This window comes from Triticum aestivum, chromosome 4B, assembly GCF_018294505.1.
Source record: "Triticum aestivum cultivar Chinese Spring chromosome 4B, IWGSC CS RefSeq v2.1, whole genome shotgun sequence".
NCBI classification, from domain to species: Eukaryota; Viridiplantae; Streptophyta; class Magnoliopsida; order Poales; family Poaceae; genus Triticum; species Triticum aestivum.
This window is the reverse complement of record NC_057804.1, coordinates 85,428,815-85,445,116: the sequence shown is the minus strand read 5'-3', so window position 1 is coordinate 85,445,116 and position 16,302 is coordinate 85,428,815. Positions and strand designations below refer to the sequence as shown.

At 40.4% G+C, this 16,302-nt stretch overlaps 2 protein-coding genes across 7 annotated transcripts; one reads left to right on the top strand and one right to left on the bottom strand.

Moving 5' to 3' along the window:
• The first annotated feature begins 1,838 nt into the window (after nt 1–1,838).
• Nucleotides 1,839–7,521, top strand: LOC123091174 (dehydrogenase/reductase SDR family member 7). Its single transcript, XM_044512594.1, has 12 exons — nt 1,839–2,109; nt 2,264–2,319; nt 2,417–2,450; nt 3,434–3,532; nt 3,622–3,770; nt 3,872–3,910; nt 3,991–4,083; nt 4,158–4,256; nt 4,527–4,628; nt 5,097–5,180; nt 5,600–5,665; nt 7,179–7,521. Exons 1-12 carry the CDS (start codon nt 2,034–2,036, stop codon nt 7,263–7,265), a joined length of 984 nt encoding a protein of 327 aa, XP_044368529.1. The 5' UTR covers nt 1,839–2,033; the 3' UTR covers nt 7,266–7,521.
• A 114-nt stretch (nt 7,522–7,635) lies between these two features.
• Nucleotides 7,636–14,347, bottom strand: LOC123091173 (uncharacterized). 6 transcript variants are annotated; one of them, XR_006442937.1, is made up of 11 exons: nt 13,957–14,347; nt 13,040–13,100; nt 12,510–12,558; nt 11,815–11,869; nt 10,696–10,783; nt 9,960–10,078; nt 9,083–9,208; nt 8,846–8,939; nt 8,610–8,764; nt 8,269–8,415; nt 7,636–8,001 (listed from the first exon to the last, which is right to left on the bottom strand). XR_006442937.1 is itself a non-coding variant. In XM_044512592.1 (10 exons), the coding sequence occupies exons 1-10, from the start codon at nt 14,305–14,307 to the stop codon at nt 7,942–7,944; spliced, it is 1,158 nt and encodes a 385-aa protein (XP_044368527.1). In that variant the 5' UTR covers nt 14,308–14,347; the 3' UTR covers nt 7,636–7,941. The 6 variants fall into 6 exon arrangements, 2 of the variants coding, with proteins under 2 accessions (XP_044368527.1, XP_044368528.1); XR_006442938.1 differs by having other exon boundaries at nt 8,846–8,907; XR_006442940.1 differs by having other exon boundaries at nt 8,846–8,883.
• Nucleotides 14,348–16,302: the final 1,955 nt, after the last annotated feature.

Genomic DNA, 16,302 nt, shown 5'->3' with positions numbered 1-16,302 from the left:
CATGGTTTGATACCGCAGAGGTCTAAGCCTCAATCGGGGATGATCTTCACGAAGAAGGTGATCACTAGGGCCTTGTATAGACTGTTGATTCCTTCACGCCTTGAAGGCTCTCAATGACTTCCTAACTCTCTAGGAGAGGCGCACACCCTCTAAGAGTAATAAAAAGAGTAAAGTCGCTTGAATGAACTCCCCAATAGATCTTTAATAAACTCTTCAAGAAAATGTAGAATCTCTTTCTTACTAAGAATTGGAGGATGGAGCAAAGGTAGATGGAGTATACTAAGAAAAGGTTCCAAGAGGGGAGTAGGTTGGCTTTCAAGTGCTCCAAAAAATTGCTTCAAAATCTTTGTTGGTCGCTTGACGTGTCTAAAGTTTGGCTTTCAAGTGCACCATGTTTTTTGGCTCATTTGTTGCATATCATGACACTAAAATTCCTCATATCATGTTCTGTTGAGCCCCTTTTATGCTTGTTTTGTAGAGTTACCCGATTTCGTACCTTTTAATCATGAGCACTACATACTGATTATAGTTTTTTTTGTAGGTTTTCGTTGTTTTTTATGCAAAGGTATTTTGGAACTCCCATGGACTTAATGGATAGAGCCAAGTTGGGATTCATCTGAAGAAGTTAATAACACTAGATGCAAGGCCGATGGAGATTTTGACACATGAATTCCCCACAATATGCACTAATTGAAGATCTAATACTTAGATGTTGTGTGTCCCATCAATATGAATCCAATGAGCTCAAGATCACCTCAATTGAAGCCGGAGTGAAGAAAGGGCAGTCAAAATACAAAACATTGCACGAGACTAGAAGGATAGTCGACCATCAGTCCGATCGCGTGTCATTGTACTGGTGCTTGTGTGGTTGGGATCACGAAAAGCATTGTAACTTTCTTGTTTTAACTCTGATTTATCCCTGGTTTGTTTCCTTCTTTCAGGAGAAGATAAGGAAGCTATTCAGAGGATATAGTCCACCTTCTAGCCCTTGGATGGAAGTGGGTGATCAATGAAGGAGAGGGCTTAGCATGAGCTATATATATGCATCCATCTTGAGGGAGCCGTGTGTAAGTCACCTAGCAGGCAAGGAGGACAGCCTCCATTTCACCCCACCTTGAAGAACACCTCAAGTACGTCCAAGAGCAAGGGAAGAACACATCCACGCTGGGATCCAAAAAGGACGAAGAAGGGAGAAGCCTCCACCTCTGACGTGGCCTCAGGGCTAGCGCTGGTGCACCTCCTCCCACTCCACAGTGACTACTCAACCACCTCCCGTTAGTTGGGAACCAATGAATAAATCTGTATAAATAACGCCACCAGTCTAGGTCAAGCAATGCTACAAAACAAAATTAAGAATCCATTCATGCCCAAAGCGATTCTACTGAGGTTAACAATATCATTCCTGGGTAGACTCGATTTGTGTACGCCCCCTCCAATTGTATACCTATACTCACCAATGGAGTTGTAAAGGTGTTTTTATATATCCTTTGATTGGGAGCTTATAAGGGCATCTCTAACAGATCTCCTATCCTAAAAGTCCAGAATCACTCCTTTTCCCATCGGCTTCTTCACCTCCTTTGTCATGTCTTCGTCAATGACGGTAAGCCCTTGTCCACCTGATTTAGGGATTCATGTAGGCACTTGAGGCTTCGATTTAGGTGTCAACTCGGGTTTAGGGTAGGATTTAGAGTTTCATATCGACTCGACTAGGGTGTCAATTAAGGGTTTCATTCAACTCAAAGTGCCTATAATGCAGTGTGAATGCTTGTTCAAAGTGCTATGTTGTGCCTATAAGTAGTGTCACGTCCACGCTGTCAGATCGTTGCAGGTTGCAGCCACTTTCGCGGCGTAGCATCTTTGCGGCTGCAGCCGACCCATAACCACTTCCGCAACAGAGAACAGACCCACGCCAAACAAGCACAACCGGAAATTCTCCACCCAGCAACTCACACGGTCACACTCCCTCGCGCTCACATCAAAACAGCGAGAGAACGCGCCGCCGCCGTGGACCACGCACCGCTCGACAGCCGATAATGCTCCTCCTCTTCGCGCTCCTCGCCGGCGCCGGCGCCGCCGCCTTCCTCCTCTTCAAGTTCGCCACCGCCGACGGTAAGCAGCGCCGCGTCTCCATTCTCTCCCCCCCCCCTTCCGCCCACCGATCGAACCTAGGCATATCCAAGTATCCCCCTCTGTGCTTCGTTCCCCCCTCTATTCCTCTCTGCTGGCTGGGGGGCTAATCGCTCTCGTTCTTGGCTGGGCGCAGGAGATTTCACCCTCTTGTCGTGCGGCCGGGCGCGGCGGGACAAAGTGGACGGCAAGGTTGGTGTTTGCTGCTCCCTTGTCTTGCTTATCATCTCGTTGGATTCGTTGTCTGAATTATGTATGCTTGTGTTTTCCTTTCTTTGGTGCCCTTCAGGTTGTATGGATCACGGGAGCGAGCCGTGGGATTGGTGAGTTTACTTCTCTATCTCTTGAATTGGGTGAATTTCATCGTCAGAAATGAAAAGAAAAAGGAATTTGGTCATAGTAAATTGGGTGTGATTGATATGATTTCTTAGGTGCCAACCCTTTTGTTGTGGTTGTGATTTATGACTGTGGAGTTGTTGAACTTGATCTTTGTTTTAAGCGCATGTCCTGAGTGCTAAACTTTAGGTGTATTGCTTCAGTTAGGGTGACGGTCACAAAATAAAGAATTGCGCCCGATGATGAGATCATGCTATGGTACATATGCTTTTTTAGTATTAATTAATGCTGTGTTGATCGCATATTCTCTAGTTATAGACAGAGGACGAATCGATAGAACTTTTTGTGCTAGTTTATTAGTGGATCACCATTGGACAGTGGTTAGAAGATTACTTTTTATATCCCTGACCTGGCCTTGTTTCCAGTTTTATCTGCCATGCTCATGCTTTGTTTTGATGGGAACCTTATATTTGGAAAACCTTGTAATGCAACTATCTTGCTCTGAGAACTTTGGTGTGCATATCTGTAGATCTGTAATGACATTGGTCAATGGTCAGTTGGTCACAGAGGGGGTGTCTGCATCATAACTGATATTGCAAATATGCTAATCAGTGAACGGTAATACAGAAAGAGAATTATAGATTTTGTGATGACCTGCTAAGCCGCTTAATGTAAGCAAAATTGCACTTCTCAAAGCTGATTGTATGATTTTTTAAGCCAGATGGAGGTATTACATGTTGTTCATTAGTGAAAGGTATTTTGTAGGTTTAGTGGCTGCCTTATGTTTGTTGCAGTGTAGTATTAAATGGCTAATTCACGTAAAACCTATTCATGGTTCACTTTAAGTTTTGATAATTGGATATATGTTATTTTATCCAATACATGTCATCCTTTTGCTAAACTTCATGATATGTTTGCTAAATTTAGCATATTGTTCCACGATAACCAGAATAATTTCTTGTAATGCCAGGGGAGGTTCTTTCGATGCAGTTTGCGAGTTTAGGAGCAAAGCTCATACTATCTGCACGTAACAAGGAGGAGCTTGAGAGAGTGAAACGTAACATCATCAGTAAGTTTGAAAAACTCATGTTGTCGGAAATCTGAGTTCTGGACCAAGTTTGAATTTCATGTTTTTCCTGTTCTCTTTATTCTTCCAAGGCAAGCATCCAGATAGCAAAGTTGAAGTGTTACCTATGGATTTATCATCTGATGAAGAATCTCTGAAAGAAGTTGTACATTCAGCGGAATCACTCTTTTCCAGTGCAGGCATTGACTATATGATGCACAATGCGGCCTTTGAGCGTCCAGTAAATATTATCATACACTTTCTATCAGCCTAAATCCCTTTTAGTCTAGCTACACAACCACCACAAGTTTTTGCTTGCTAAATAAATCAATAAAATTGCAGAAAAGGGGGGCCCTGGAAGAAACTGAGGAAGGTCTTAAGGTATGTGAACCATCTTTTACTTTGTTCTTTATATCGTTATTGACAACGTAACTCCCTGCTAACTATTTCTTTTTATGCAGGCTACTTTTCATGTCAATGTCTTTGGAACAATTACTTTGACTCGCCTTCTTGCACCTTTCATGTTGGATAGAGGGATGGGTCATTTTGTTGTGGTATGTCTGTAACAGAACTTATTATCAACATGATTTCTATTAGGTTATTATTGTAGCTAACTCGCTATTCACAGATGAGTAGTGCAGCTGGAAAGGTGCCCACACCTGGTCAGGCTCTTTACTCTGCTTCCAAACATGCTCTCAATGGCTACTTTGCTTCTCTGCGCTCTGAGGTATTAAAATCATACCTTTAGCTCGTTAAGCTTGCAACATAATACATTCTGGGTATGCTAAATTTATATGCATATGAATTATCCACTTCTGTTATCAACAAGTATTCATAGACAATCTTTCTTCTGTTATCAAGAGCATTGACTGTATTTTCTGTTCAAATGGAATTTCATGGTTAGATGGTTCTCTGTAGATATTTGGTTGTTTTCCTGTATGTTTTGTTTGTTTTTTCGCGACTATGTTGCTCAAGCTATATATCTTCCATGCTGCAGTTATGTACGAAAGGCATTAAGGTCACTGTTGTCTGTCCTGGACCTATTGAAACACCAGTACCTTCTGGTGCAACTTCTTCATCACAAAGGCATTCATCCGAGGTTATGCTTTGTTTATTAGACTTCTCTTTATTTTTTTCGAACAAACGGAAGTAGTTTGCTTGACAAAGTCACACAAAGACCTCATCTCAGCTAAGCATAGTTTGCCGTGCTCATTTCCAAATCTTATGTGAAAATGAAGCTATGTAAAATTCTATTAGCTACCATCTTTTGTGTTTCATAGTCTTAAGGTTAGATAAATTCTTTTATCCAGACATTCATCCCACATGTGTTAGAACAAGCCCAATAATTGCAACTGCTGAATCGAATGAGGTTATCATAATCCAGCAGTGTCCTAAAATGCATGTTGTTTGTGTCTAGACTTGCTTTAATGTTTTTTTGTTGTACATACGTTATCACATTCTGCTCACATCCTAACATCTTGTACTTGCTTAACTGCTGAAAGTTGGTTCTCAGTCCCCTTCTCTAATCGTTGTTTTTATATTTACTAATTCTTGTTAACCTATGCAGAAACGTGTTTCAGTGGAAAGATGTGCTGAACTGACAATAGTTGCCGCAACTCATGGACTAAAAGAAGCATGGATATCATATCAGGTATATTTCATTCTGAACATTACTGGTTGGACCATTTAAGAAGCCTGACGTCTTAATTTATTATGCTCACGTGTTATATATTATGCTAGAAACTTACCACCATATCTGACTCATTTACACAGTATAAGCTTTCCCTAATGGATCCTTGAAACTTTGTGCCCACGTTTTCTCTGAGCAATAACATCAGTTAGCTAGTGCATGTACTAACATAAAAGCTTCTATAATATAATAATGTGTTAAGTACAATCACTATGTTGTAGTAACCTACGGGTTTGTAGCTTGTATCACTATGTTAAACTATTGGTTCAAGTATCTATGACATGAAGTTCCTATTTTATGTCTGGCACTCTGCATAGTGGATTTGTCATTCTATATTTATGTTACATATTGAATCTGAATTTTAGTGACTTCCTTTGCAGCCTGTGCTGGCTGTTATGTACGTGGTGCAATACATGCCAACAATTGGATGGTGGCTTATGGACAAGGTAATCTTTTCTAGTTTGGTGTTTTTCTTTTCCTTATCTACTGGTGAACTGTCTTTGCATCCTCCAGTCAGAACAAACTTGTCACATGTAGAAATCGTGTGGACAAACTTGATCAGTGTATTTAGCTTTAAAGCACTTTCATGATGTCACACTTATATGACTCAAAAATAGAAAAAGTTTTTTTTCTCATACTGCAACTACAGTTAGCCCATTTGGAACATTGATAGGGAAAATGCAAAAACGTGGAAAATTCATGAATTAGAGCGGCATGGCTCAGAGTCCCACACATCCTGTACAGATTGAAAACACGTGAATAGAGAAGAGAAGCCAGTTGGAATATAGGATAGGTATAACATGGAAACTTGTGGGTGGAAGAATCACTTGAAAGGAAACATGGGGGAATATTTCCTTTGATTTCGAAGTGGAAATTTTCCGTGTGTTTTGAACAATAGTTGATTTCCTCCAAAATGTGTACGGAAGATTTTTGGGAGCCGTTCCTTTGTTCTGTATCATTTGAGTTCATTTTTTCTTTGTTCGAAGCGGGGCCTTAGATTTCACCCCTCAACCTTCAAACTGATAAGTCTAAGGATGTCTGACCCTAAGCTCTGGAAGCCCTTTTTTTGAGGAATTTTTCTTTGAGAATAGGAAGCTCCTTTTTCATCCATGAGATGCAGCAAGTTTTTTTTATGATGAGCAGTGGTTTTGAAGAAATTTAAGATTCTGGCAAGTGGCAAGTTTAGAAATACTCTGAGATAAAAAGGAAAATTGCTACAAATATTATTTTTTTGGAAACTGGGAATTTGAAGAAAATAAATTTACAAATACAGGAGTACATTGACTGCAACAATAAGGCTAAATAGAGTGTTTCCACGCACTTAAAAAACATTTTGGTTTTCTTACAAATGTGTATAAATCATTTGTGAGTTTTGCTGTATTATCTTGTTTGTTCAGAATACAGATGATTTTTTTCCTTCCAAGTTTCTGCTGTCATTACCATTTCTTAAAATTCTCTAATTCTTTAGTGGTTTTTCAAGAATATTTTTTATTTTATAAAATTAAATTCCTCGTACTTCTCTTTGTGAAATTTTGTAATAATATTTTAGGTTTTTGTCATTTGTTCCTTGTCTCTTACAGTTTCTTCTATGTTTTCTGGCTTTTTCTCTAAATTGTTGGTGTTCCACCATTCCACCATTTTGTCATTCTAAATTTCCTTAGTTTTTCAAGGTTTATTTGTTGAATATACTGACTGGGTTGTGCCTTGCTTTGCATTCATGGTAGTTCAAGAGTTGATAAATAAATAAGTAGGTTCAGTGGCATGGTTAGAACTTGTTGGTCAAGCTGATGCGTCTAGGGGACTGAAATCTGAGAAGTAAAAAACGTAGTCCTATTGTGCAATTTTGAGGACTGCAGTCAGGAAAAAAAATGAAACAATTTTTGAACAGCTATTTTATTCTGTCAACTACTAGACCTTGCATTGTCAATATAATCTGATGGTTATTTTGTTTTTACCCAGGTTGGTGCGAAGCGAGTGGATGCTGCTGCAAAGAAGGGCAACGCCTACAGTTGGAATCTCCTCTTCGGTGGCAAAAAGTCGGCTTGACAATGAAGTTGCTCATTACGCCTACAGTTGGAATCTCATTGAGATTCTGAAATAGTCATACACATCTATCTATATAGATTATGAACCTTGTCACCCTTTTTCATCTTTATGTGCGAAATGACCAACGGGAAGCAAGCACTCCTTGTAATGTCACCTAGTCAGCGAGTTGAAGTATTTTATAACTCAGATACAAGTCAGCATTCCAGCTTCGCATTTCCACAAAAGAATAAATCATGCAAGATGGATGACTATTTTATCTGTTGTGTTTCCTGTGTAAATCTTTAAGATGTGCTACTATCTGGGTGCTTTCATGCTCCGATTGTTGTGCCGATAGAATAAGCGATTGATGTATAAACACCTTACAAGTTAGTACAACATAGAAATCTGTCTGATGGTCTGATGCTTTCAGAGCTGATGTGCACCAAAATTACAATGTTCGCCATGGCACAGTTGCATACGACGCAACAACACGCAACAATGACATTGCCTATTTAAGACAACAACAACCCCTATAACCAGATTTTGGAAAAAGTATTGGAAGTACTTGTAACTTCCACCTTCAGGCCTTACAGAAGACATTTCCTTCGACCTTGAACAAGACATACAACATAAGTTCAGACATCAGTCCGCCATTCTACAGAACATTTGAACTAGTGTGCATCACTCAGATCATGCTCTAGTGTTTCCAACCGTTGAGAAAGCCATCTGGTGTGTAAGGCTCCAAGAATCCAATGAACTGCAAAACCATATGCCAAGGAATCAAGGAACAGTCAAGTAACCGATTAACAAGAAACATGGCGAAGCTGGAGCACACATAATAAGACCTAGAAATCTTTTACATCTCATGGTCTATCGAGTACATCATTTCTCATCTTGTGATCCAAATTTGTATGTAACATCACAATGCCTACTCTACACTATAAATTGATCATAAAAATCAAATGTGTCATGTGCCTTCGTCCAAACTTTTACATGGTTTTCAACTTGAAGTTAAATTTGGTACCATTTTTTATTTTCATATCCGGGCTCGCCCTGCAGGGTCCAGGCACTAATATTTTGTAACCCTGTCACAGGTGTCTTGCCCTTCTCGAGTCCAATCTCGAAGAGCCATTTGGGAAAGCTTTCCCTCAGCGGGCTAGTTTTCTTATATCTGATTTGTAAATAAGACAGGTAAGGCAAACAATGAGTGATTTATTTAGAAAACAAAGGATTGGCCGATGGACAACAATATTACTCGAGTGATAAAAACAATAATAGAAAAATTATCATGCGGGTTGAGGTGCGTCACTTTTTATATTAGAGCCCAGCACAATCAACAAAGGAACAAGAAACTAATAGATGTACCTTCAAACCATCATGAGACCATCGGGCACCATAACCTTCATACACACGAATTTCAAAAACAGGCCTATTGGGCTGTGTCAGATGAATATTAATCCAACAGCCCTCACGTAACAAACGGTCAATGACTTCAGACGAAATTTGATTCTTCTTTGGATCTGTAGATAAATACTTTTAACTAAATATACCATAATGCGAGTCTTCAACTTGATGATTGTTAAGCAGGAACACATCTTTACCACTTCCATGGAGGCAGCCCCACCACCCATCCCTACTCCTGTGAACATGTTTGGCCAATGCCCTTGCAGCATCAGTTAAAGAACAACTTTTCACCTCCAGTACAATGCAACACCATTATTCTTAGTTACAAGAGAAATTTCACAAGGTGGAAGCTTGGTAATATTCAAGAACTGCAAAGTGTTTGGATGGGGCAGCATTCAATAGAACTGAGAGGTAGTTGCTAAAGCTGAACTTACAGTTGGCTTGTGTAGTTTCATACAAGATGAAATCAACATGGATTTTGGAGGAGGCAGTCCATCTGGAACTGTTCCTGATGTGTTTGCCAGACCAAGGAGTCTACCTAATCCATCGTAACCCAATCCCTAGAAAATAACAAGAGATAAGTTCACGAAGCACAGAACCAGCTACATACCTAGTACAAGTGCCCATATGTGATTATATTCAACTTAAAGCAACTAACGGATCTAAAAACGGTACTCCCTCATCCCACATATAAAAGGCCCCCTCGAAATCTGAGCTTAACTCCACGAATTTAACTTATTAAATATGAGTCATATACAACAAATATTATTATACATTGGAAACCCTTTGAATACGAATCCAATGTCATAATTTTTGTGCCATGTGTATAGTATTTTTTAGACAAATTTACAGTCAAAGTTGAGCTCAAATTTTGATGTGGCCTTTTAGATGTTGATTGAAGGAGTATTTATGAATTATGGTAACCAGAACATGAATTAATACAAATATTATTGGCCATTAAGATTTAACTAACATTCAGTAAAACTCCAAGCTACAAAGCTTGCAATTGACATGCAAAGGCCAAAGGGGTAAGCGAGCTGGCTGTTTTGAGTGCATAAATAGTGACACTTAGTGTTATTCAATGTGTATTTACAAAGTACTCCCTCCGTCCCATAAGGTAAGACATATTTTGACACAGTGTCAAAATACGTCTTACATTATGGGACGGAGGGAGTACATACATAATGAATTTAGATATATCAGCCTTGTATGCCCCATAAAAGATATGTCGCTATAAATATGATTATAAATGATCTGGTAACATTACAAACAGAAGAAACGTGGAATGAAACGTTAAAGTGTGCCACTCACAGCAAGAAGCTCAGTCATGGTTATGTAAGGTTGGATTTGCGGCTTTGAGACAGATATTGCCAAGACTCCATAAGAGTTCTCCTTTTCCTCTGTGTAGAATTTTCTATAAACTTTGACACCTGTATATGCAGATAATTTAGTCGATTGTCTAGGGGTCCTTTACAGCTGCATATAGAACCTTTTATATCAAAAAGATAATAATACTAGTGAGAAAGAACATATGTGATATCAACATGGGTATGGACTTGAGATGCTTCAGAAATGTGTACCCATCAACATATCACAAGAGCTCAGTTGTGTTTTTTGTGGTACAATAAAGTCTGAAGATTAAAGAGGTAGCATGCCTAGCATGCACCCTTCGAGCTGAATTAAATTATTATCTAAGGTGCCTACCAAACCAACAACAATCAGCGCATCATGGATTCACAGCAGGCTGTCAGGGTCCAGAAAGCTTTATAAGAAATATGTACCAAGGTAGTACAGCTCTATATAAAAGTTACACTTACACTGTTATTACTGTTAACTACGGCCTAGATTAATTTAGAAAAAAGCATTGTAAGAAAGCCAGGGCATGGCAAGTGCCAAAATAAGCTATGCACCATAATAAGTAAAGAAATAGGTTCTTAAAAGGATTAACTCATGGGTGACCAAAGGTGCAGACTTCATGAAAATTAATCCAGTTATGGAACACCGCACAAGCAACACTACAATGGTACGATCGTAAGAAACAAAGTACCTTCTTCAATTGATGAAATACCAGGAAGGACATTTGAGATCGTCTCTGTTTGCAGCATCTCAGAGAACGAACTGTACTTTCTAACTGCCTGAAAATAAATAAGCAATGGGATTTACTACAACTCTAGAATAAAAAGTATATATGTGCAGGTCAAGAAGGATGATCTGCCCAGTTATGTATCATAGTCATAAAATATAAGCACATATTTTAAACAGAATCAATTGTGGATTTTTTTATGAGGGCATCCCTTTACCTCCTGCTGTTCCCATGAAGGAGGAGGTAAAGCCCAATTTCAGAACACCACAAGAATTGTTTCAGTTTAGCCGAGGAGGCGAGGCCAAACATGTCTAGCTCCAGGTGCTGCTGCGTTGCATATGGGACAGCCAATGATTAGATTTTATATGTCTAAGTATGTACACGTTGTATTTGAGCCTGCGCGCATAATTTGGGCCGAACCCCTTTGGGGTTGGTTTGTATCTAGTCTGGGTCGGACCATAGTTGGAATTCTGGTCCATGCTTGTGTTATTTCCCTGGCCATCCCCTCACCTATATAAGCATAGGGGTGCGCCCAGATTAGAGGAGGTCGAATTTTATATTGAGTTTGAACATTGTGTTCACGTGGTGAATCATCCCTCCGGGGACTGCGCTGATGGTTATCAAGTAAACTCATGATTGCGTGAAGGTTCTTGTGAGATCAAGGATTATTGTGCCAAGGTTAGAGGCATGTTGTTCATCTCCACGTTGCTTGCTGGATTTGTTTCCTCGTCTTCAGGTTGCGTGAATTGACCCCATGATTTGATATCTGATTGTCTTGCGGTGAAAGATCGAGCCAAATCAGCGGCGCGTCCGAGGTCATGCCATTACCATTTTTTCTATTCGGTGCTTTATGTGAATTGACAGAAAATCCATAAAGATCAAATAACTTCAGCGATCAAATAAGTTTTATGCACCAACCAGTAGAACCAAAAGTTTGAACTGATGGAGAAGGTCAGGGAATCCATATATACTTCAACAAATACAAGTTTTTTTCTTAAAGAAGGAAAATTACTAATGAAGATAACAGTGCAAAGATATAAATATTATATCCAGAAAAGCTAGTTACATAGCAAAGAAAATTACCTCAACCTCAAGCAAGAGGCATTTATTGAAGAGCAACAAAGAACCTTGTGTAATCCTGTGACAAAATGACAAAAAAAGCATGATTACATGAATAGCATGCACGTTGAGTATGAAAAATAATGCGTAGGCATAAGAGAGCGAGCAGAAGTGCTCACAGAGTCGATAAGCTTGGGAGATAACTTTTTACTGAAACAACAATATAAGGCTTCCAAGTAGTAGGCCGGGTTTATTAGGCCCCCTTTCATTTTGGGCTAAAGTTTGACCATAAATTTAACTAATAAATTGTAAACTATATGTCAGAACAATTATATTATGGAAAACCTCCTTCAAATACAAATCCAACAATATGTTTTTTTATCATATAATTTGTATTTTGTTAGTTTCATGGATGGTCAAAGTTTGACAAAAATACAAGGTGGTCTAATAAACCCAGACGGAGGGAGTATACGCCAACACCTAAACAGAACAATGTGATGAGTTACAGACTAGAATTGTTGCCATTTTCATAATGTAAAATATGTGCTAACACCTAAACAGAACAATATGATGAGCTACAGAACTAGAATTGTTGCCATTTTCATAATGTAACTCCAATAGATGTTCCTAGTTGATAGAAATTAAGGCTGTGATGTTTTCCACCATATATCTCAACTTAGAATTACAGTCTTCAAAAATTTAAAACCAGCTGTGTGTACCTGTTGTAATTACCAGCTGCTAACCTCCCTTCAACGTTCTTGGATCCAGCTACAGAAGTACATGGTTCAAGTTAGAAAATGTGGTTGGCAAAAAAGGCAAAAAAAATATGCAGGTTACAATCTTTCTCGAAATACATCAATTAGACAATTAGTGCCTTTCAGCTTTATACTGAGCCGTTAAAACAGAACAAATAAAATTATTAATTTTAAGAATTAAATACAGATCCTTGATGGTGTATATTGCACACCAGAGAAAAATAAAAAATATATTAAAAAGAAGTAATATTGATATACATATAACTACTTCCTCCGTTCCAAAATATTTGTCTTTTTAGAGATTTTAACAAGTGACTACATACGGAGCAAAATGAGTGAATCTACACTAAAATGTGTCTATATACATCCGTATGTGGTAGTCCATTTGAAATCCTAAAAAGACAAATATTTAGGAACGGAGGGAGTACAAGGAAAGGAAATATGAATGTCAATTAGATGTTAAATGAACTACAAGAAAAAGATTCTGGAATTACCACTGAGTTGAGTGAAGTATGGTTCTTGAACATGTAGCACAAACTCCACTACATCATAAATCTAGTGAATACAGATAACAATAACTATAGTCAAACAAATTGCGTTAACGGGTAACACTAGCTAATTTTTTTTAACATTTCAAATAACTCAATAAAAAAATTACACATGTACATGTGATAGTACACTACTAACTTTCAAGAAAACACAAGAAACAAGAAAGATGGTTCGACAAAGCAACTATTTGTACACCCAGTTTGTTTTTGCATAGGTTCTCTTGAATCCGCCTGACCACATAATATATCAACCTGTACATGCATTGTTTACGGATTTCTTAAATGCCAAAAAAAAATATTGGCCCGGGTGTAGTAGTTTCATAGGGCCAATTGTAGTTTCCTCTGCAAGGTATCCACATTACAGCAAATAGGGAATTCCGCAATACTTTCTTTTCATTAAATTTAGTACTCTGCCGAGGAATGCTGCTCCCAAAGAGACACTGATGAATATATACAAGTATCATTATACTGCTCATGCTTATCCTTTATGATCATAATTCATATCACAAGTCCTAAAAGTCTAAACACTGTCACAAATACAATTATACCCCGAAATTGATTGACAACAGCTTCAGCCATGATTCTGACTTCCTAGCTAGAAGATGATTATTGCCCTGAAAATATTTTCCTTTACCTCCAGTCTCATCGTCTGACAACAAACGTGCACCTATTCAGCAAAAAATCAAGGAAGAAAAATAGTGTGCTATGAAAAAATAGAGCAGCCCTTAAAATCTGCTATATCGCACTGATTTCATTTAGCGAGACATTGCTTAGAACGCTATAGCGTGCTATTTTTTTCAGTGGAATTCAAGCAAAGCCGATTAAAGAGAGGAAGAGGAAGAAAGCAAATCTGAGAAAGATACCCGCTTTAACTCGCCGCCTTTCTCGCGCAGGACCGCCTCCCACTCCCCCTCCCTCTTACGCGAACCATTCTCCTCGGCAGGAGTTCCTACCGCCCCCGCTACCACTGGGGGTCTCGGGATCCGCCCCTCCTCGGCGCACCCTGCAAGCTCCGTGGCCAGCTTATCGCACAGGTCGTCTTCGAGGAGGCGGGAGCAATAAGAGAGGGACAGAGGGAGGGCCGGGTCCGGGGCGGCGACGTGGGAGGAGAGGACGAAGCGGAGTAGCTCGCCGACGGCGGACGAGAGGGCGACGGCGCCAACGCCCGGCGACGCCGGCTGCGGCGGCGAGGAGATGTGGTCGGTGGTCGGCATCTGTTGTGATGAACTGACCGGATTCGTGCACAGTACTGAAGGATTGTAAAATAAAATCAACCCAAACCCCCACCCCCTCCCCCTCAAAAAAAAAAAAACTTGCCAGCCTTTTAAAAAAGTGTCAATTTTCTAAAGTTTTATTATGGGAAAAACTTATCTTCAACCGGCTGAAAACACCGTCCGCGTCCGCCGCCTTCTCCGCGCTACACGTGGCACTGAGGGTACACCAAGACTATCTCCTTCCCTTTCTCAACGTTATCTTCTCCTCCACTCGTGCGTCACTTTTTCTCCTTCCCCGGTTTACATCCTAATTATCCCTTCTGGCTCATTCCCAACCCGCGCATCGTCACCGGTGGGCATTGCCGATAGCCAAGCCTCCGTCAGCCACGCCCCTCCTCTTCTTCTCCTGCCTCCATCCCGCCCAAGTTCCCCCTTCGCCACATCTGAAACAAGAACTGGAGCCGCGTTTGCCGTCCCCGGGAGCACCAGTGTCCGCGTCCATCGTCGTCCCGCTGCTCGGGGAGCACCGGAGTGGACAGCCATGGCTGCCGCCTCCCCGAGCTCAGTTTCCCGCTTCAAGTTTTCTGCAACAACGGTGCTTCTACATCCCCGGCAGCCACGCTCGCCTCCCTCATCCATGGCTGCACTCGCTTCCCCATCCATGGTCATGCTAATTTTGCAATATGGGTCCTGTTGCAGAAAATTAGATGCGGTAGAGATGTTGTTTTAGTTTTTGCAACAAGGGTCTTGTTGCAGAAAATTAGACGCAATGGAAGATGTTGTTGCAACTTTTGTAACAAGGATCTTGTTGCAGAAAATTAGACGCCTGAAAGATGTGCAGAAAATTGGACGTGTGAAAGATGTTGCAGAAAATTAGACCCATGAAAAATGTTGTTGCAAAAAAATTAGATGCGGCGGGAGTTGTTGTTTGCAATTTTTCTAAGGGTCTTGTTGCAGAAAACTAAAGAAGAAGAGGTTTTTGCAAAATGGGTCTTGTTGCAAAAAATTGTAGAAGATGAGGTTTCACAATAAGGTCTTGTTGCAGGAAATCAGAGAAGACCAGATCTTGCAACAAGAGCATCGTTGCAGGAAATTAGAGAGGAGGATTGAACGGCTCGCGTCACGCATCGAATGGCTCGCAAGACACTTATTTCTGCAACTCGACCGTTGTTTCAGGAATTAATGGGTCGGGGGAGGAGACCGAGCCGCGCGCCAGAAGTAGATCGGACGGCTGCGCGTCGAACGGCCATCGAGGTGGCGGATGTTTGATACGGATCACCCGGCGAACGCGTAGCGTCTCCCACTTTTATTATCATTGCCGAATATTTGCTAGCCCAAATTTTGGTAATATAAACCAAAGCGTATCCATCTTTATCAACCACTAATTAACTGCCAAATTTTTTGAGATATAACTTACACCCACTATATTCTAACACAATAGCTGATTGACCTGGAATCCGTCCATCGTCTATAAGAAGAACTGGCATTTTATGGGTGATCGTATTGTGGAAGAGGTGATATCTGTGTTGAATAGGGGTGCAATACCGATGGGGTGGAACGACACTACAGTTGTGCTAATCCCAAAGGTCAAAAACCCAAGCAGGATTAAAGATCTCAGGCCTATCTCATTGTGCAATGTTCTTTACAAGCTTGTCTCGAAGGTGCTGGCCAATAGGCTCAAGCTCATCATGCCAGAGCTCATCTTGGAGAACCAAAGCACGTTTATTCCTGGAAGGCTGATAACCGACAATGTCTTGATAGCGTATGAACTGTCGCACTACTTGTTAAACAAGAGGAAAGGGAAGGAAGGGGTTACAGCCATTAAGGAAGATGTGAGCAAGGCTTATGACCGTGTCGAGTGGAGCTTCTTGCGTGCCATGCTTGAGAGGCTTGTGTTTGGAACCATGTGGACTGAGCTCATCATGAAGTGTGTTACCTCGGTGAGATACCAAATAAGAGTGAACGGGGATCTAACGGAGCAATTCACTCCATCAA